At 49.5% G+C, this 19,253-nt stretch overlaps 2 protein-coding genes across 3 annotated transcripts; one reads left to right on the forward strand and one right to left on the reverse strand.

Moving 5' to 3' along the window:
* Nucleotides 1-546: 546 nt before the first annotated feature.
* Qpctl (glutaminyl-peptide cyclotransferase like) lies at nucleotides 547-11,923 on the reverse strand. 2 transcript variants are annotated; one of them, XM_057754444.1, is made up of 7 exons: nucleotides 11,692-11,923; nucleotides 11,083-11,226; nucleotides 9,568-9,849; nucleotides 4,848-5,000; nucleotides 4,635-4,734; nucleotides 3,348-3,464; nucleotides 547-1,766 (listed from the first exon to the last, which is right to left on the reverse strand). In XM_057754444.1, the coding sequence occupies exons 1-7, from the start codon at nucleotides 11,899-11,901 to the stop codon at nucleotides 1,621-1,623; spliced, it is 1,152 nt and encodes a 383-aa protein (XP_057610427.1). In that variant the 5' UTR covers nucleotides 11,902-11,923; the 3' UTR covers nucleotides 547-1,620. The 2 variants fall into 2 exon arrangements, with proteins under 2 accessions (XP_057610427.1, XP_057610426.1); XM_057754443.1 differs by lacking the exon at nucleotides 547-1,766 and having other exon boundaries at nucleotides 2,820-3,464.
* Nucleotides 11,924-12,457: 534 nt separating this feature from the next.
* Snrpd2 (small nuclear ribonucleoprotein D2 polypeptide) lies at nucleotides 12,458-15,728 on the forward strand. Its single transcript, XM_057761947.1, has 3 exons — nucleotides 12,458-12,564; nucleotides 14,004-14,183; nucleotides 15,464-15,728. Coding segments are annotated over exons 1-3 (357 nt in total). The 5' UTR covers nucleotides 12,458-12,562; the 3' UTR covers nucleotides 15,639-15,728.
* The last annotated feature ends 3,525 nt before the right edge of the window (nucleotides 15,729-19,253 follow it).

The raw sequence follows: 19,253 nt of genomic DNA on the forward strand, positions 1-19,253 counted from the left end.
CTCTAATGTCCTGAGTTATGGTTCAGGTTCCCATGAAGTCTGCAGTTCACCAGGAAAACCAATGACACCCTCATTAACACTCCATCTTACTGAGATAAAAGGGTGGCTTCGCAAGTTCTAGGTGACTGAGCTGCCCTTCAACCTGGTTCCCACCACCTACAGTTTTCCTCAGGCACGTTTGCTAAGCAACTAACTCTGCATTCACCAAACTGGCCTTAAGGTGCTCTAAATACAGTTGATGAGATTCCCACAAATGTTTATTACATTTCTGTGTTTTGGGTTTTGGTGGTTTATTGAGGCGGTTTTTCTGTAGATAAGGCTGGCCTTGAACTCAGAGGTCCAGCTGTCTCTGCCTCCAGAGTGGTGAGATTAAAGGTGAGTGAACTCCAAGACACACACTCTGTTGTTATTCTTGTCCCAGCCCCTCTGATTGGTCCTGGTTCATTGGGTTTGGGGCGGATCTTGGAAGCCTGTTTATTTACATGGACTTGGTAAACCACTCTTGACTGGCTAGGGCGAGGAAGAAACAAACCTGTTAAACCGGGCGATGGTGGCGCACGCCTTTAATCCCAGCACTCGGGAGGCAGAGGCAGGCGGATCTCTGTGAGTTCGAGACCAGCCTGGTCTACAGAGCTAGTTCCAGGACAGGCTCCAAAGCCACAGAGAAACCGTCTCGAAAAACCAAAAAAAGAAAAAAAGAAAAGAAAAGAAACCTGTTATACTAGCACTCAGGACTCAGTAGGAAGGTTGTGAGTTTTTGGCCATCCTAGACTGCACAGTTCCAGGGAAGTCAGGGCTATACAGTTAGACCTTTTCTTAAAAATAGTGCTGGGTATGGTGACTTGTACTTTTAATCCCAGTGGAGGTGGAGGCAGGCAGATCTATTGATCTATTGTGCCTTCATGGCAAGCTTGTTCTACAAAAGGAAACGGTGCTCTGGGGTTGACTGGATTTAGGGGGTGTAGTCTGTTCAATCCATTCCCAGTCTCAAACCCAGTATTCCCAAAATATCATCTGAGGCAACTTCATTTGAAATACCTCCTCATAAAGGGGTTCCACTGTGAGATACTTCGAGAACCACTTCATTCTCTCTAAGCCAGGAAGATCTCACCTTCTGAGTGAGGAAACTCATAGAATGTCATTTCCCAGTGGGAACTGTGGCCTTTCTTCCCCCTTAACTCCTGGGTCAAGCAGAACGTGGAGCTCTAAGCTCAGTCCCATGAGTCTTCATTGCTGTCCTCAGGCCCATGCCCCATAGGAGAGTCAGAACAGAACTGGGTCCATGCAGTAGCAAGGCTGCCATTCTGACAAATGAGCTGACATAAAACATTAGCCACACAGGATTCATTTGGTTGGTGGTGCTGGTCCAGGTGCCAGCCCATGACACATTATTTGGTTCCTGGGAACTTCCAGACGAGTCCATTTACTTCAGGACAGAAGCCAAAACTGTTTCTTTGACTGTATCATACCCTCAGTGTTCCTAGCATGTCCTTGAAATGCAGTGACTTGAGATGGTTGTAGCAGACAGCTGAGGTGAGTCTGGCTACCCTGCACTGCTCAAGGTGCCCCTGTCATGTCCCCAGCTCGGTGTAAGATCCTTCCAAGGTATCAATCTGCAGGCTAGAGTCCCAGGTACTCAGCCAGAAACACAGCGAGGATGCGGCTCAGGTTGTGCACAGTGGGCGGGTGAAGGTTGGCCTCGGTGTCAGCAGGTGTGTGCCACACAGCAGGGAAGGGCGTGGCGATGAGGTGGAGCACGGGGACCCCTGGAGGGGACAGGAGATTTAGCCACCAGCTGCAACCCACAGCTGCTACAGAGCATCCCCCTCAACCCACAGACACGGAAGATAGGGCTAGCCCTTTAAAACCTCTCAACCAGCCAGGTGGTGGTGGCATACGCCTTTATCCCAGCACTCGGAAGGCAGAAACGGGCGGATCTCTGAGTTCAAGACCAGCCTGGTCTACAAGAGCTAGTTCCAGGACAGACTCCAAAGCTACAGAGAAACCCTCTCTTGAAAAACCAAATAAATAAACCTCTCAACCTGCTGGGTAGTATGCCTTTAATCCCAGCACTTGGGTGGCAGAGGCAGGCCTCGTCTACAAGAGCTAGTTCCAGAACAGACTCCAAAGCTATGAGAAACCTTGTCTTGAGAAACAAAAAACAAACAAAAAACTTCTCAACCCTCGACCTTGGGCATGCTAAGCAAGTGCTCCACCCCTGAGTTACATCCTCAAGTCCCAAAGAATGATTTGAAATGTGAGAGAGAATACGTATTGTTTAAGAAAATAATTAGAGCCAGACGTGGTGGTGCACATCTTTAATCTCAGCACTTGGGAGGCAGAAGCAGGTGGGTCTCTGTGAATTCAAGGTCAGCCTGGTCTACAAAGTGAGTTCCAGGACAGTCAGCTTCCTAGTGAGACCCTGTCTTTATTTATTTTTTGTTTGGTTGATTTTGGTTTTTTTGTTGTTGCTGTTGCTTTAATTATTTATTTGTATTTTATGTACATTGGTGATTTGCCTGCATGCATGTCTAAGTGAAGGTGTTAGAATCCCTAAGCAGGAGTTACAGACAGTTGTGAGCTATGGACAGGGTGCTGGGAATTGAATCCAGGACCTCTGGAAGAGCAGCCAGTGCTCTTAACCACTGAGCCATCTCTCTAACCCTTTTTTGTTTCTTTTTTTTTTTTTTTTTTTTTTTTTTTTTGGTTTTTCGAGATAGGGTTTCTCTGTGGCTTTGGAGCCTGTCCTGGAACTAGCTCTTGTAGACCAGGCTGGTCTCGAACTCACAGAGATCCGCCTACCTCTGCCTCCCAAGTGCTGGGATTAAAGGTGTGCGCCACCACCGCCCGGCCCCTTTTTTGTTTCTTGAAACGGGGTTTCTCTATGTATATCTGGCTATCCTGGAGCTAGTTCTGTAGAACCAGGCTGGCCTCAAACTCACAGAGATTCACCTGCCTCTGCCTCCTGAGCACAGGATTAAAGGTGTGTGCCACTACCCAGTGAACCTCTCCTATATTTCATTGGGATCCTGATCTTTGTATATTTCCCTGTGTAAGCACAGAAACAGGTGATCTGAGGCCCATTGGACACGCAGTTCCTCCCTCCCTACACCTACCTGTAGAAGCACTCACTGAAGGAATCAGTGAAGAAATGGAATAATGCAAGAGGCAGCACGGTGGCTTGCTGTGCACTGGGCTCAGCTCTGAGTCAAACCTTGATGTGTATTTGCATATTCGTGCCCCCCATTCTCCCCACTTTACAGATGAAGAAATCAAGGCTGACCACTTGCCAGCAGGCCCTAGCCCTGGGGAGGAGGCTTCCTTGTAGCCCTGGCCCCAGAAAGTACCTCTGCGGAGGAAAGGGATGTGGTCATCTTCCACAGGGCCAGGGGGCTCTCCCGGTTGGAAGTACATCACTTCCTGTGGATGAGACTGCAGCAGGTTCAGACGGTGAAGGCGCTTCTCTGGAGGGGCAGGATTGGAGAGCAAGAGTAGTCAACAGTCAGAGATATCACCCCAAAACCAGTGTATATATGTGTGCACCACGTGCATGCAGTGCCTCTGGAGGCCAAAGAGGTCATCAGATCCTCCAGAACTGGAGTTACACTTGGGAGTTCCCATGTGGGTGCTGGGACCCAGGTCCTCTGGATAGGCACATGCTGTCAACTGGTGAGCCACATCTCCAGCACCATGTTTCTTTCATGGCAATTCCCTGCTCCTAGTCTCATTTATTCCTTCTGTCTCGGAAGTAGACGCCTCTATTTCTTCATTTCTTCTTTGTCTATGTGTGATTGGGAGGGTGTGCGTGTAGAGGTCAGAGGACAACTCTGTGGAGTCAGTTTTCTTCCTCCACCTTTACACGGCTTCTGGGAACTGATTCTGGCTGCCAGCTTTTGAGGCAAGCACCTTTACCCATTGAGCCATGTTGCTGACCCCAATGTCCCTAGTTTTTTAATTATTTATTCATTTTGACATTTTTGTAGAGAGAGGCTTTCACGTACCTGTGCTGGCCTCAAACTCTGTGTGCAGCTGAGGATGACCCTTTATCCTCCGGCCCTACAGCTACCTCCCAAGTGCTGCATGCACCACCAACATAGGCTGATACAGACTTGCCTAGAATTCGCAATCCTCTTGCCCCAGCCTTCCAAGTGCTGGGATATAGGTGGACACCACCAGGCAGCTTCTTCTAACATGGAACTCACTATGTAGCCCAAGATAGCCTTCAACTTGCAGTCTCCTTGCTTCAGCTTCCTGAGTATTGAGATTTCAGGCATGCACCGCCATGAGGACCAGTTCACAACTATGCTCGTCAGCATTATCACCATACTTATTTTATATCTAAGAAATAGAGGTTTGCCGGGCAGTGGTGCGCATGCCTTTAATCCTAGCACTTGGATGGCAGAGGCAGGAGGATCGAGAGATGAAGTGTCTTGCCCAGGCAGACTCTGGGTTTGAAACCAGGCTAGTCTCACAGTCTCACACACGAGTTCTACCGCCACAGTCACTACACTCAACTTTCACAGATAAGTTTGTTTCTGCCCTCATTTCTCAGCCCAGGGCTAGGGAGGGAAGACTGAATGAGTACACAGAGGTCAGGTGCTCGGCCTACCCCGGCCTTGGCCTACCCTCCTTACCAATGCTCCTTAGTCGTTGGAACCAGCGGGCTGTGCGGGGGAAGTGACTGAAGAAGATTGGACTGGGTGCTCCCAGAAGATCAAGAAGGACAAAGAGTTCCTGGGGGAAGGAGTCCAGGACTGGAGGCTGCTGAATCTGTCCGATGCTACTGACCCTACCCTCCTTCCCCACTCCCTGCCTCCTCCTCCAGAGCCCAGAGGAATGGATCTTACAATAGCCTGGATCCTAGTGGGGCCAGGGCTGTGTGGTATAGACTCCATGATCTGAGCTAAGTGCCGGGAGCCATAAAGGGAGTCCCGTGGTCCCCACTCCTTCAGCGCCTCCTCCCCATCCAAGAAGAGCAGCTGCAGGGTCACTGGTGCTGCCTGTGGAAACAAGCAACCAAATCAGTGCCAACCCTTGGCATTGGTCCATCCACATGACCTGCCTATTTGCACAGCTGGGATGGGACAAATCAAGTGTTCGCGTTTATGCAGTGTGGTGACAGAAGTCACAAGTTGAATCAGGAGGGTTCAAATCCATGCTTTTAAGTGGCTGTTAGATATGGTAGCTTTGTTTGGTTTTGAGATAGTCCAATATAGCCCAAGCTGGCCTAAAATGTCTATCCCTCTTGATTCCCTATCTAGGATTACAGGTGTGCAGCATAATGGCTGTCTTTTGTTTTGTTTTTGCGCTGCTAGGGAATGGCTCTAGGGATGCCCATTTGCTGGAGATGCACTGTACCACTAAGCTACACCCCAGCCCTCTCATTACTTTTTTTTTTTTTTTTTTTTTGGTTTTTCGAGACAGGGTTTCTCTGTGGTTTTGGAGCCTGTCCTGGAACTAGCTCTTGTAGACCAGGCTGGTCTCGAACTCACAGAGATCCGCCTGCCTCTGCCTCCCAAGTGCTGGGATTAAAGGCGTGCGCCACCACGCCCGGCTCATTACTTTTTGAGATAGAGTTTCACCAAATTTCCTAGGCTACCCTTGAGATCACTCTGTAGCCCTAGCTGACCTTGAACTTCTGCTCCTCAGGCCTCCATGTCTGGAGGAGCTGGGATTACAGGCCTGTGCCACTGGTGTTAGCTCAAGTTCTTCATCTATGAATGGTGGTAATAGTCCTATTCACAGGATCACATTTGAATCCAGGTCTGTAAGAACTGAATGAATCAGCTCTTGTTGTTATTACGTAAGCCCAGTTGGGCTAGACAGGCAGACCCACCCACAAGGGAATAACTGTACAATGAAGCAAGACGGGGACCGGGACAAGATCTAGTTTCTTAGGGCCTAGAGGCTGGCTGCAGGGTGATCTGGTTCAGAGGGGCCACTGGGTCTATCAGGCAGAGGGATGTTTGCACTGAGGGTGAGTAAGTGAGAGTTGGCCTGGCAAAGAGAGAACAGTGTTCTCAGGCAAGGGGACAGCCTGGACCAGAGGGGTTTGACAGGAGACCAGAAGAGTTAGCAAGATCCACAGATTTCTGGCTTTGTTATATCACAGGAGTACTGGGGAGCCAGAGAAGGGCTTTGAGGGAGAGAGAAATATAATAAAGTTTGTGTTTTCGTTCATTCCACAGATTCTACTGATGTCCGACTTTACTCTGACTCTGGGAGACAGATCAGGAAGAAGCCAGGTCCATATGGTCACGGAAAGCGCTGTGACTATGGAAAATGGGTCGTCAGTGCCATAAGGAATGGGAGGTGACAGGAAGATATTTGGAGGTAGTCTGAAAGGTTTCTTTGTAAAAAACAAAAAAGACTGTTGGGGAGCCCTGGGGAGGGGGTTATCTGAGAAAAACATGATCTGTGCAGGGCAAACAGCAAATGCTAATGAGGTGAAAATGAAGTCTGTGGATTGAAGGGACACAGAAAGGGGTGTGGCTACAGTGGAGTGATGAAGAGACAAAAACTACTAGACCAACAAAGTGACTCTGCTTAGAGTTAGGGAAGGACGGGGAGGGGGGGGGAGGGAGGGCAAAAGTATGCATCCCGTGGACCCTCAGGACTCTGCTTAGAGTTAGGATGGGGGAGGGGGCAACAGTATGCTTCCCGTGGACCCCTCAGGACTCTGCTTAGAGTTAGAATGGGATGGGGGGATTTCTGGACACAGAAGGGCAGGATTTGCCATTTAAGACATAGAAAGATCCCTGTGGGAGGCTGGGGTTGTAGCTCAGTCGACAGAGGACTTACTGAGCATCCATGAATACCTGGGTTCAGCATAAAGAAGACATGGTGGTACATTGTTGCATTGTCTTAGTTAGAGTTTCTATTGCTGTGAAGAGACACCATGTCCACGGCAACTCTTATAAAGGAAAAACATTTCATTTAGGCTGGCTTACAGTTCAGGTTAAGTTCATTATTGTCATGGTGAGAAACATGGTGGAGTGCAGGCGGACATGGTACTGGAGAAGGAGCTGACAGTTCTACATGTTGATCGGCAGGCAGCAGAAGTAACTGTCACACTGGGAGGATCCTGAGTATAGCAAACCTCAAAGCCCACCTCCACAGTGACACACTTCCTCCAACAATGTCATACCTACTCCAAAGTCACACCTAATACTGCCGCTCTTGGGGGACCATTTTCTTTCAAACCATCACATTCCACTCCTTGACCCCCAAAGTCTTGTAGCCATAATCATATTGCAAAAATGCATTCAGTCCAATTTCAAAAGTCCATATTATAACAATCTCAAACGTATTTAAAAATCTAAAGCTCAAAGTTTCTTCTGAGATTCATGCAATCTCTTAACCGTAATCCTTCAAAATCAAAATCAAAAAGCAGATCACATACTTCCAACGTATAATGGCACAGGATATACATTACCATTCTAAAACATAGGGAAGGGAATATAGGGAAGAAATACTAGACCAAAGCAAGACCAAAACCCAGCTGGGCAAGCTCCAAACTCTGCATCACCATGTCAGATATCAAAGCGCTCTTCGGAGCTCCAGCCCTTTCAGCTTTGTTGACTGTACCATACTTTTTTCTCCCAGGCTGGTTCTACCTTCTGTTAGCAGCTCCCCTTGGCAGGTGTCCCGCAGCTCTGGCATCTCTAACATGTAGGGATCTCCAAGGCAATCAGGCTTTAATTTCACAGCTTCACACAATGGCATCTTTAGGCCTCCATGCAGGGATGCCCCTGACACATGCCTGGCCTCAGCAGCTTTCCTTGGTCCCAGAGGAAAGTTCCCTAGCACTTTTCTTCTTTTCTTGACTCTAAAGCTAGAACCATGTGGCTGAAGCTGCCAAGTTCTGCTGCTTGCTGGTGCTGGAACATGGCCGCCTTGTTCAATTACATCTTCACCAGCTTTCTGTTTCCCCTGGTTTCCTTCACTGCCTAAGCTTGGCTGTCCTAAAACTCACTCTGTAGACCAGGCTGGCCTCAAACTCCAGAGTTCTGGGATTAAAGCTGTGTGTGCACCATCACACCTGGACCTAAACTGCTCTTTAATTCCCTCTCACAAGCTAGAAACTTAACTGGGTGGCATTTTCCCCTGAGGTCCCCACTCTTGCTGTGGGATAATGCTTTTGTACGCTGTAAAGATTTGACACTTGTATTAGTTTAATAGAACACTTATTGGCCAGTAGTCAGGCAGGCATATAGGCAGGGCAACCAGACTGAGAGAATTCAGGGATAAGGAAAGGTAGCAACAGTTACCAGCCAGATGCAGAGCAAACAAGATGAGAATGCCTCACTGAGAAAAGATACCAAACCATTTCACTCCACTTATTGTATTTCTTAATCTGTTTATCTCCTTGAATACAGGAATTAGTTTCATTCCATTTCCTGGTCCCCCCTTTCTCCTCAATCTGTACATTTTGTATTTTTACTTGCTCAGCTTGCTCCTTTTCAATATAAATTTTCCTAAGAGTCAACACAAGTAACCACACAACAGAATCTATACTGGGCTGTTTTGAGATTTCCTCTGCCAGTGGAATTAATCTAAAACTCTTCACTTTAACCCTAGGCAGACTCTTTGGACAAGGGCAGAAAGCAGCCACATTCTTCACCAACATCTCACAAGAACAATCTGTAGGCACGTAGTATATTTTTCTCCTTTGAAGCTCCTGAGCCAGGCCCCACACTCGGCACCACTGTCCTCCATGCTCCTCCTAGTCTGGCTAATTAAGTGGTGCATAAAGCATCCACTGCTTTCCTAACCCAAAGTCCCCAAAACAGAGTCAGGCCTAGCATAGCAATGCCCCAGTCCTGGTGCCCCAGGGAGGAAATACCGTGGTTTGAAAAAAAAAATGGCCCCATGGGGAGTGGAGGTGTGGCTTTGTTGGGATAGGTATGGCCTTGCTGGAGGAAGTGTGTCACTGTGGGGGTGGGCTTTGAGGTCTCCTGTGCTCCAGCTACACTCACTGTAGTACATGGTTCACTTCCTGTTGCCTGCAGATCAAGATGTAGAACTCTCAGCTCCTTCTCCAGTGCCTGTCTACCTACATGCCACCATGTCACCTGCCATGATGATAAGGGACTAAGTCTCTGAAACTGTAAGCCAGTTTTCTGTAATTACAGAAAAATTAAATGTTTTTCTTTATAAGAGTTGCCATGGTCATGGTGTGTCTTCACAGCAACAGAAACCCCAACTAGGCCATGCATGTATGGCTGTAATGCCAGCACTCAGGAGGTGGAAGCAAGAGGATCAGAAATTTAAATTCATTATTGAGTTCAATGCTCGTGTGGCCTACATAAGACCTGGTAGGGGTGGGAATCCTTGTGTCTCAGTTCATATGTTGGAAAACAAAAATATCAGTGGGGGTTGGAGAAAACAAGGGTGACAGTGGGGTATGTGGCCACCTGCCACCCCACTGCTTGGAAGGGTGATGCAGAAGAATGGCTGAGTTCAAGGCTAGCTTGGGCTCCATTCTAATGAAACCCTATCTCAGATAAAATGACAAAAGCAAGGGAGGATGTGGGCTAGGGACAGGCAACCCTCCCCCACTCTCACCTGCTGCTTGACTCTGCTCAGCATCACATCGAAGGCCTGGGCTAGCTCCAGAAGCAGGGCACAGGGAACAGCTGAATCTGTGGCCCCCACAAAGGGGGGGGACCCAGGAGGGAAGAACTTAGAGTCATAATGGCAGGCAAGGGTGAGGTGCCGGGCAGCTCCCGGATCAAGTGTGGCCACCACGTTCCCGAAGTCCAGTGGCCCCAAGGGTGTTGAAGCTGTGAAAGGGTCCAGTTCCACATGCCAGCCTGCTGACAGGGATCGCAGCGTGGCCTCCAGGAACTAGTGGCAAGAGAGAGGTAGGAGGGTGGACAGGGACTGGGGAGGAGGTGGGGAGAAGGGTCTTGTGACTGGAGCCACGCAGAGCAGTCTGGGTGGCTAGAAAGTCCCACTTTGGATTAAGTTTCCCTTAACAAATGCTTCTGCTGAGGAACAACTGCGTGCCAGATGTGGGATGACCACACCTTTTCCCCCCTTCTTTTTCTTTGCTTGTTTTTCTTTTGGTTTTTTGAGACAGAGTTTCTCTGTGTAGCTGTGTCGCTATGGAGCTTGTCCTGGAACTCACTTTATACTCCAGGCTGGCCTCAAACTCACAGAGATCTGACTACTTCTGTCTGCCAAGTACCGGAATTGAAGGTGTGTACCACCACCACCCAGCTAACAAAATTTATGGCTCACTACATAGTCCAGGCTACATACTTGCTGTGTAGCTGAGGCTGGTCTATGACCCCAGATCATGCTTCTGCTTCCTGGAAGGATTATAGACCCAGGCCATCACCACAACCAGCTCAGACAGTGTTCTCTCTCCCCCCCCCTCCTTCCCTCCCTCCCTCCTTCCCTCCCTCCCTCATTCTCTCTCTCTCTCTCTCTCTCTCTCTCTTCCACCCTCTCCCTCTGGATCTGTCTGCCTCTCTCCATGGTGCTGAGGATGGACCGAGGGTTTCCTGCAAGCCGCTTACACAGCCACAACCCTACACTGATGGACACTACAGCAGTCTTCTACCAGTTGAGCCACACCCCCACCTCACAATGGAGAATTCTGAGCAAGTGCTCTCCTGTTGAGACATGCTCTGACTTCCTCTTAAAAAAACTCTCACTATGTGCCAAGTCTGTTCTAGGATCCCTATGAAGTCAACAATGTGAGTGAATGTCCCCATTCTGCAGATGAGGAAACTGAGTCCCAGAGAGGTTAAGAAAACTATGCCAACTAAGATGGATCCTAAGTACAATATCTAAAACAATGCTTCACCACCCACTCTGAAGCCAATCTTGAATTCTAACTACAATGGAATATCCCCTGGGACTCAATTTCCCCATTTGTATAGCGGAGATCATATTACTTCCGACCTCACTAGACAATACATTGCTGTACCTAATATAAAGTAAGCATTTGGTGGGAGGGAGTTGTATAGTTTGGGAACTGCCTCTTGGCTGTTCCGGGATCTTAGATGCCTGAGTTCCATTTCCTGGAAGGTTGGGGAAAGGAGTTTAAGGATTGGAAATAAGACCCTTTACCTTTCTCACTTGGAGATTGCCAGGACTACCCGGGGGTCGCACAACCAACAGGGGACGCAGGAAAGTTCCCCAGAGACGCTGCGGATCCAGCTGCCCTACCACCCTCCGCAGCTTGGCTTCTGGAAGGCTTCCAATCAGCGCGGCCTTGGTAGGGAAATGGGATGGGGAAAAGAAAAATGAAGACAACCCCATTCCCACCCTTTCCGGGGCGACGTTGCCCCCTTGGGTTCCCTGACTCTTCTTGGCGATGCATCAAAGACTTGAAGGATAGATATACCCTAGATTAGGAAAAAGTCTTCAAAGCAAATATGGTTCATCTTACTGCAGTTCTGACGGGAAAAACGAAAACCGGGTGATGGAGACTCTTCTAAATAGATGGCTTGGAGCGTAGAACTCAGATCTACCAGTGTTGCTATGCTGACCCTTCATATTCAGAAAGTGCTATTACAAAACAAGCCTGAAGCCTTAGTCTGTTGGAAAGGGACATGGGTTCAAATGATGGAAAAAGAGATAGCACCAGAGGCAAGGGCCATACAGCCACGTTAACGTGAAAGTCTATACGAAAGGAAATGGAGGAACGACGGTGTCCGGGCCCCAGCCAGACCTCACCCGCAGATCCCGGTTCCGTGACAGCTCCTGAACCCCAGGGTGCCATCCGTTCCAGACGATGTAAAAGGCCAAGCCCAGGGCCAGCGCAAACAGCAGCAGAGGCAGGAGCCGCACTCGCGGTATCAGGCGGCGCTTGGAAAGAGAGGGTGGCTGCATGAGGCCCCGATCCCCGGGTCGCTGTCGGGGCCGCCCGCGGCTCCCGAGACTCATGGCAGCTTTGCCCTGAAACCAATCCCTGGACTGTAGTTTGAGTTTAGGCCAAGATCCGCCCCTTGTAGATTACAAAAACCAATAAAAAAGGAGAGTGGCTGCGTCGTCCCGCCAGATGATTGCGATTGGTTGGACTAAACGTCGTACAAACCAAAAGGCAGCGCGGAAACCGCCCCATGGAAGAGAAACAGCCAATGAGTTGCGTCTGACTGTGCGTGATGCCACGCCCCCTACGATGTCACTCAAGAAACACATCAAGGAATTGTGGCTCAATCAGGGAGTCGATTGGTTCTCCAGAGACCACGCCCCCAAGGCCAAGAGTCGGCGGGTGTTTGGAAACGGTGCTGCGTGCCCGGTCCTCCTAGACTGTCGGACAGGGAGCTAACTCGACTCAGGCCCCCCTTTATTTCCCTCTCCTAGTCGAGCGCAGACCCCTACTGTGCTCCTCAATGGCCTCGGATCCTCTAGGCATTTTCTAAGGCGGCGCGCAGCAAATTGGTCACTATGAAGATAGGGCACGCCCATCCCCGCTGATGTGGAGTACGCAGGCGCCGACGGAAGTGAGCCGCAGGAGGCGGAAGTCCCGCCCTCCTCTCGCTCTACTCCGGAGATCTGAGCAACGCGCTGACGGCGGGAGTGATCTGCAAGCGAAACCTCCACCATGTGAGGCCGGGCGGGGCTTCGGCAGGGTCTGGAAGGTGGAAGGGGACAGTTTAGCAGATTAACGGTTGAAGTGGGGTGCTCGTAGCTGGGGGATGAGTTCCTCAAACAAAAGTAGTGTCTTTTCTCTTGAGGTGTTTGAGAACAGGCGTGGGGCCTTGGACCATCATGAGTTCCGGAGGTGGACAGCTTTGTTCCCTAACGGGCGTGGGACCCTCCTAGGTACTAAGTCTTGTGAAAATGACTGTAAGAGGAAAGCTGAGCCTGGTGGTACATGCCTAGAATCCCAGGCTGATTCTGAGGCAGGAGGTTGCGAGTTCGTGGCCAGCCTTGGGCTTCATAGCGAGACCGTTTCCAAAAGTAATAGTAATTTTAAATGGGAGTGGTCTTATGGATAAAGAGCTTGGCGGGAGTTATAGGGAATTCTCTTAAAAATAGTGAAAGGCTCTCTGAAAAACAATAGTAATGGTGAGGGATTTAACCAGGATAAATCAGACAGGTGGCTTTTCGACCTAATCGAGAGAGACCGTCAGAGTAGCTAGCTACTGAGGTTTGGTGTGTTTATTGAGCAGATGTTACATAGCCTGTTTATAGGTTAAGACACATGGTGAGTAAAAGACCCTTGCCACCAAGGGAAGAAAAAGAAATCTCAGTGGGCCTTGTAAATGGAATGGGTTAGGAAGACCATAATGAACAGGTATGTACAGCGTGTTAGATGATCGAGTGTGAAAGAAGAAGTTGAGTAACTAGCTCAAAAGGACACCCCGAAAGCGCAGTACCTGGGCTGGAGTTATAGGACATAGTACTTGGCTACTATGGGCGCTGGGTTCAGCCCTCAGCGCCACACAAACTGGGCCTAGTGGCACAGGCTGTAATCCCAGCACTCTTGAGGCAGAGATGGAGAGTCTAAGTTCCAGGCCAGCCAGGCTTACACGGTGGGATGTTGTGGGGGTCCCTGGAGAGAGATGATGGAAGTTGAGCCCATGGATAGAAATGGCCAGGTTCTGGATACGTTGTCAAGGCAGATAACAAGATTTTGAGAAAAGAATCCAGTGCCGGGCATGACAGTGAACCCCTGTAATGTCAGAGTTTGGGAGGTGGAGTCAGGAGAACTGAGAATTGAAGGTCATCCTTAGCTACATAACAAGTTGAAGGCTAGCCCGAGCTATAATGAGATCCTGTCCCCACAACAGAAATTAGTTTAATAGTAGAGGTTTAGCTTAGCCCACTGAGCGGCCGTCAGTGAAGCTGTGAGGGACACAGGTGGAAGAGGTTTGGAGGTTGATGAACTGGAGCAGGCCAACTTGGAAATATCTCACTCACCTCCAGAGAAAACTGAGCCAGGGAGGGTGTTTGGGGCCGGGTTGAGAAGACACTGGACAGTGGCTTTGACCGCTCATGCTCCCAATGTCAGCCATCTCACCCATGGCCTCTCTGTTTAGGAGTCTCCTCAATAAACCCAAGAGTGAGATGACCCCAGAGGAACTGCAGAAGCGGGAGGAGGAGGAATTCAACACAGGCCCCCTCTCGGTGCTCACACAGTCGGTCAAGAACAACACACAGGTGCTCATTAACTGTCGCAACAACAAGAAGCTCCTGGGGCGGGTGAAGGCCTTTGACAGGTGAGTGCTGGCTTAGGGAGGACGGGTCTGAGGAGCCTGAAGGAAAAGTGATACCAGCAGTAAGCTGGACATGGTGACAAATACTTAATCTCAGCATGAGTTAGAGGCCAGCCCTGAACAATCAAAAATAAAAAATCAGAAAATAGATGCCCCCCTCCCCTTTTAATTGTTATTTGAGACAGGGTTTCTCTGTGTACTCCTGGCTGTCCTTGAACTCAGAGATCCGCCTCCTGAGTGCTGGGGAAAAAGGTGTGAACCACTTCCCAACTTAAATTTGTCTTCTGTGTATATCCCATATGCTGGATTACAGGCATGGGATACGCCATCCTACCTAGTTCGTTGCTATATATATATGTACGTGTATATATATGTATACCACTACCTTATGTGTGTATATATATATGGTACATACATATATGGTAGTGAGTCACCTTATGTCCACTCATCTAGTCATATGTGTCTATCATTGTACTTTGTGTATATTTGCAAGCATTTCTGGGAGGAGCTGATCCAGTGTAAACACATGGCTACCTGGCTCCATGAGGACAGGATGGCACAGCACTGGAGTGCATGTGTTGGGAGCCTAACCCCCGCGCCCTGGGACCCCGTGGGTGTGGAGGGAACAATTGTTCTCTCCTGCTGCTTCCCTAAGTCCTTAAGAGTTGATGGCAGAAGTGCAGCCATTTTGGTTGCCTTTACTCCGCCAGGGTGATGCTTCAGAAATGCTGTATTCATTCATCAGTCTTCACATCCACCCTGTGAAATAGAGTGTCTCCATTTCAGAGAGGGGGAAACTGAGGTGGAGAGGGGTCAAGGCCTTTGTTGAAGCCTCAGTTAAGAACTGAGCTGAGCGCTGGCAGTGGTAACATGCGCCTTTAATCCCAGCACTCAGGAGACAGGCAGGCGGATCTCTGTGAATTCGAGGACAGACAAGGCTACAGAGAGAAACCCTGTCTCAAAAAAAGAATGGACAGCCGGGCGGTGGTGGCGCACGCCTTTAATCCCAGCACTAGGGAGGCAGAGGCAGGCGGATCTCTGTAAGTTCGAGGCCAGCCTGGTCTACAAAGGGAGTTCCAGGAAAGGCTCCAAAGCTACAGAGAAACCCTGTCTCGAAAAACCAAAAAAAAAAAAAAAAAGAATGGACAGAGATGGCACCGGTAGCCTGCCCCATCCTCACCCTGGAGCATAGATGCCTGCTGCTGGTGGGCTCACCCAGGCAGAGGTGTGCACTAAGAACGCCCCCTCTCACTCCAGCCTCTTCCCCGCCCCTACCCTACCAGGCACTGCAACATGGTGCTGGAGAATGTGAAGGAGATGTGGACTGAGGTCCCCAAGAGCGGCAAGGGCAAGAAGAAGTCCAAGCCTGTCAACAAGGACCGCTACATCTCCAAGATGTTCCTGCGCGGGGACTCAGTCATCGTGGTGCTACGGAACCCGCTCATCGCCGGCAAGTAGAGTAGAGGCCTCTTTCTTCCATGAGAGCCTGCTCCCTGCCCTGCCGAGCCCTGCCCAATGGGATGGAAATAAAACCCTGTGTTTTTTGTTGTTTTGTTTTCAATGGTCTTGTCTGCCTTTGGGTTTCGTGAACTGGGGAGACTCTGGGGTGGAGAGAGAGTCAGGCTGTCATGGGCTGGGCACGAGGACAGAACCGTGAGTAGGTGAGGCACGTCTCTGCCCCACCTGTGAAGGAGACAGTTTAGGCAGAAATGACCTTAATTTATCTTTTGTGTATTGTGGGCAGAGGGTCTCTAGTAAATTTGGAGGGAATGCAGTGGGAAAGGGTGGCCCTTTATTTTAAGAGGATTATGGAAGAACCCTGACTTGTTCTAGGCTGTACACAGGGCCCTCTGTTCTGTCTCTATCTCTGTCCCCACTCCTTCCAGGTAATTTCAAAACAAGGTAGATGCAGGAGATCATAGGCCTGAGTTCGGGATAGCTTTCCTTCTTTAAAATACATATGAAACATGTACAGGTGTGTTGCTTGCATATATGTCTGTGCCTGGTGCCCTCAGGCCAGAAAAGGAAGGTTGGATCCTAGGAAGTAGAGTTACAGGTGGTGGTGAGCAGCCATGTTGGTGCTGGGAACCAAACCTGGGTCCTCTGCAGGAGCAGCCAGTGCTTTAGACTGCTTACCATCTCCAGCTACCTATCTGCCCTTGTGAGCCCTGTGCGGGACTGGGAAGCCTGTAGCAGGGAAGACCTGTGGTGCTTGGTCCATAAAGATCTGTGTTCATTGAGTGGCTGCCAGAAAGAACAGTCTTGGTGTATGCACAGGAGGACGATAGGTGGCCTCTGGCACTGCTCTGAAACAGAGCCTCTCATTGAGCAGAATTAGGCTGGCAGCCAGCAAGCTCCAGCATCCGTCTGCACCCCATGCTGTGGGTGTGTGTATCAGTTTTGAACTCAGGTCCTCATTTTATACAAGTGCTCTCCAGTTCTTCCATTCACTTTTTGTTATGAGACAGGGACCTTCTCAGGAAGTTTCCCAGGCTGGTCTTTTTTTTTTTTTTTTAATTTACTTATTTATTTATTTGTTTGTTTGTTTGTTTATTTATTTATTATGTATACAGTGTCTGCATGTATACCTGCAGGCCAGAAGAGGGCACCAGACCTCATATTGATTGTAGTGAGCTACCATGTGGTTGCTGGGAACCTAACTCAGGGACTTCTGGAAGACCAGCCAGTGCTCATAACCGCTGAGCCATCTCTCCAGCCCCCCAGGCTGGTCTTTTTTTTTTTTTTTTTTTTCTATTTTCTTTTTCAGGCTGGTCTTAAAGTTGCAATCATCCTGCCATAGTCTTCCAAGCAGCCAGGATAACAGGCCTGTGTCACCAGACTACAGAGGTTGTTCAGGTGAGACCGCTGAGATTCAGAAAGGGCATTGACCTGCCCCAGAGTCACCCAGCTAGAGAACAATCACGCTGCATCAAGAAGGCAGCTGGGGCTGGTAAAATGACTCAGTAACTACTGAGCTTAGTGCTCAGCACCCACTCCTGGCAACTGCCCATAACTGCAGGGCCCGGGGATCCAACACCCTTTCTGGCTTCCTTGGGCACCTACACATAAATACACATAGATTAAAAATAGATCTTTATGGGAAGTAGAAAAAGACAAGATCTCCTGAGTAAATTGGGAGCATGGAGACCTTGGGGTTGAAGGGGAGGGGAGATGCAGGGAGGGGAACAGAAAGATGTAGAGCTCAATAAAAATAAAGAAAAAAGCAATTTAATATAAAGAAAATAGATCTTTATGCCAGGTTGGTGGCTCATGCCTTTAATCCCAGCATTTCGGAGGTACGGGCAGGCAGAACTCTAGGTTCAAGGCCAGCCTGGTCTACATAGTGAGTCCCAGGACACCCAGAGCTACACAGAGGAACCCTGTCAAAACACAAAAGATCTTTATGGCCTATCATAGTGGCATATGCCTTTAATCCCAGCTCTTGAAGGGGGCAGTGCAGAGAATTCTCCGCGAGTTCAAGGCCAACTTGGTCTACATAGTTCTAAGACAACCAGGACTACAGTGTGACCATGTCTCAAAAAAAAAAGACCAACAAAACTGCCTAATAAACAGTATAGTACACTAAGATGAAGGCAGGCATGGTGGTGCATGCCTATGATTCTCACAGCTTGAGAGACTGAGACAGAATTGCTACAAGTTCAAGGCCAGCAGAGCTCTACATGGTGAAGTCCAGGTGAGCCAGGCATAGTGAGACCATCTTAAAAAGAAAAGGCTCTGTTGGAAGTGCATTCAGAAAGGAGCTAGCCTGGGCTCCCCCTCCACCTTCTCCCACCTGATGGGCACCCATGATGCTTTGGCCAGTGAAGGTGGCACCTGATCTCCCATGCTCCTCAAGGCGCTCTAGGGCTGAGGAGAAGCAGGATCAGCGAGGAGAGAGCTCTGCTCCAGGAGCACTGCTCCCCACTTGGCTCCTTCCAGTTTGTGCTGAGAACCTGGGATTGGTGCCTCCAGACCCACAAAGGGCACTTAGTGTCTCAGCTGGCCTTCCTGTGGAGTCCCCCACCATCATCGCAACAACCTCCTTCGCACGGGAAGCAGGCGATGGTGTCGGGAGGAGACAGCTAGGCACTCTGCATGGTGACCTAAAGAGCTGCGGAGGGAGCTGGGTATGACTGCTGGGCCTTTGCACCCGAGTGTTCTTGTCACCCAGGACTAAATTGAGAGACCCTGTCTCAAAACAAAATAATAAAAGTCATGCGGCCAAGCTGGTGGGCAATCTTGGTCCACACAGCTGCCCTGAAGCCTCCTTCTTTCACCCAGGAACAGTTGGATCAAGCCTTGAGGCCACAGGCGCAGCTGCAGTCCTGCCCTGTTGCTCTGAGCGCTACTTAGCAGACATGGGAAACTGCTAACCTGCCTCTCAGACAGCAAAGGTGTCAGTTCTGGGCATCTGGCTGCCCAAATCGCATGTTGTGGTGGGAGCATGTGTGTGCGTGTTCACATGTGAATGGGTCCATGTGCACACAGTTGTATGTATGGAAACCCAGGCTCCCGTGGGAAGCTTCCTCAGTCACTACCACATATGTGGGTGCTAAGAGTCGAAGCTCAGTCCTTGGACTTGCATGGCTAGCACTTCACCCACTGAGCCGTCTCCCCTGGCCCTTTCTGTTTTTGACAAGGTCTTGTTACATAGCCTAGGCTGGCTTTAGAGTGCTCCTGCCTAGACTTCCTAGATGGTCGAATTACAGGTATACAAATTAGTTTTGGGGAAAGGATGTGATCTCACTTTAGCCCTAACTGCTCTGAAACAGTTGTGCCTCCGCCTCTGATTGCTTTTGAGTAGTCCTTCAGGGGATGAGAGCCATAGAGGTGGTCCCAGGGACTGCCCCAGCCAGAAAGGATGGGCCTCAGGCGAGTCAAGCAGTGTGGCGTACAGGTCCCACAAAAGGGAGCAGTACAGACAAATTGGGAATTTAGCGGCAGATAATACAGTAGCCCAACTAAGAAATGCACTAGGCTGGTTCCTGCTGCTTTTGCTGTTTGTGTGAGACAAGGTCTCCATAGTTCAGATGTCCAACTTGCTTCCGTCAAGATGACCTTAACACACCCTCC

The sequence above is a fragment of the Chionomys nivalis genome, chromosome 2 (assembly GCF_950005125.1).
Source record: "Chionomys nivalis chromosome 2, mChiNiv1.1, whole genome shotgun sequence".
Taxonomy (NCBI): Eukaryota; Metazoa; Chordata; class Mammalia; order Rodentia; family Cricetidae; genus Chionomys; species Chionomys nivalis.

Bases quoted from the DNA above. Each gene is read 5' to 3' on its own strand.
- Qpctl (XM_057754443.1), bottom strand. From the start codon at position 11,901: ATGAGTCTCGGGAGCCGCGGGCGGCCCCGACAGCGACCCGGGGATCGG. The intron at 11,227-11,691 runs GTGAGGTCTGGC...TTCCCTACCAAG, and splicing joins CACGGAACCGGGATCTGCGG to GCCGCGCTGATTGGAAGCCT. The intron at 9,850-11,082 runs GTAAAGGGTCTT...TCTTGCCACTAG, and splicing joins GCAATCTCCAAGTGAGAAAG to TTCCTGGAGGCCACGCTGCG.
- Snrpd2 (XM_057761947.1), top strand. The intron at 14,184-15,463 runs GTGAGTGCTGGC...CTACCCTACCAG, and splicing joins CGGGTGAAGGCCTTTGACAG to GCACTGCAACATGGTGCTGG.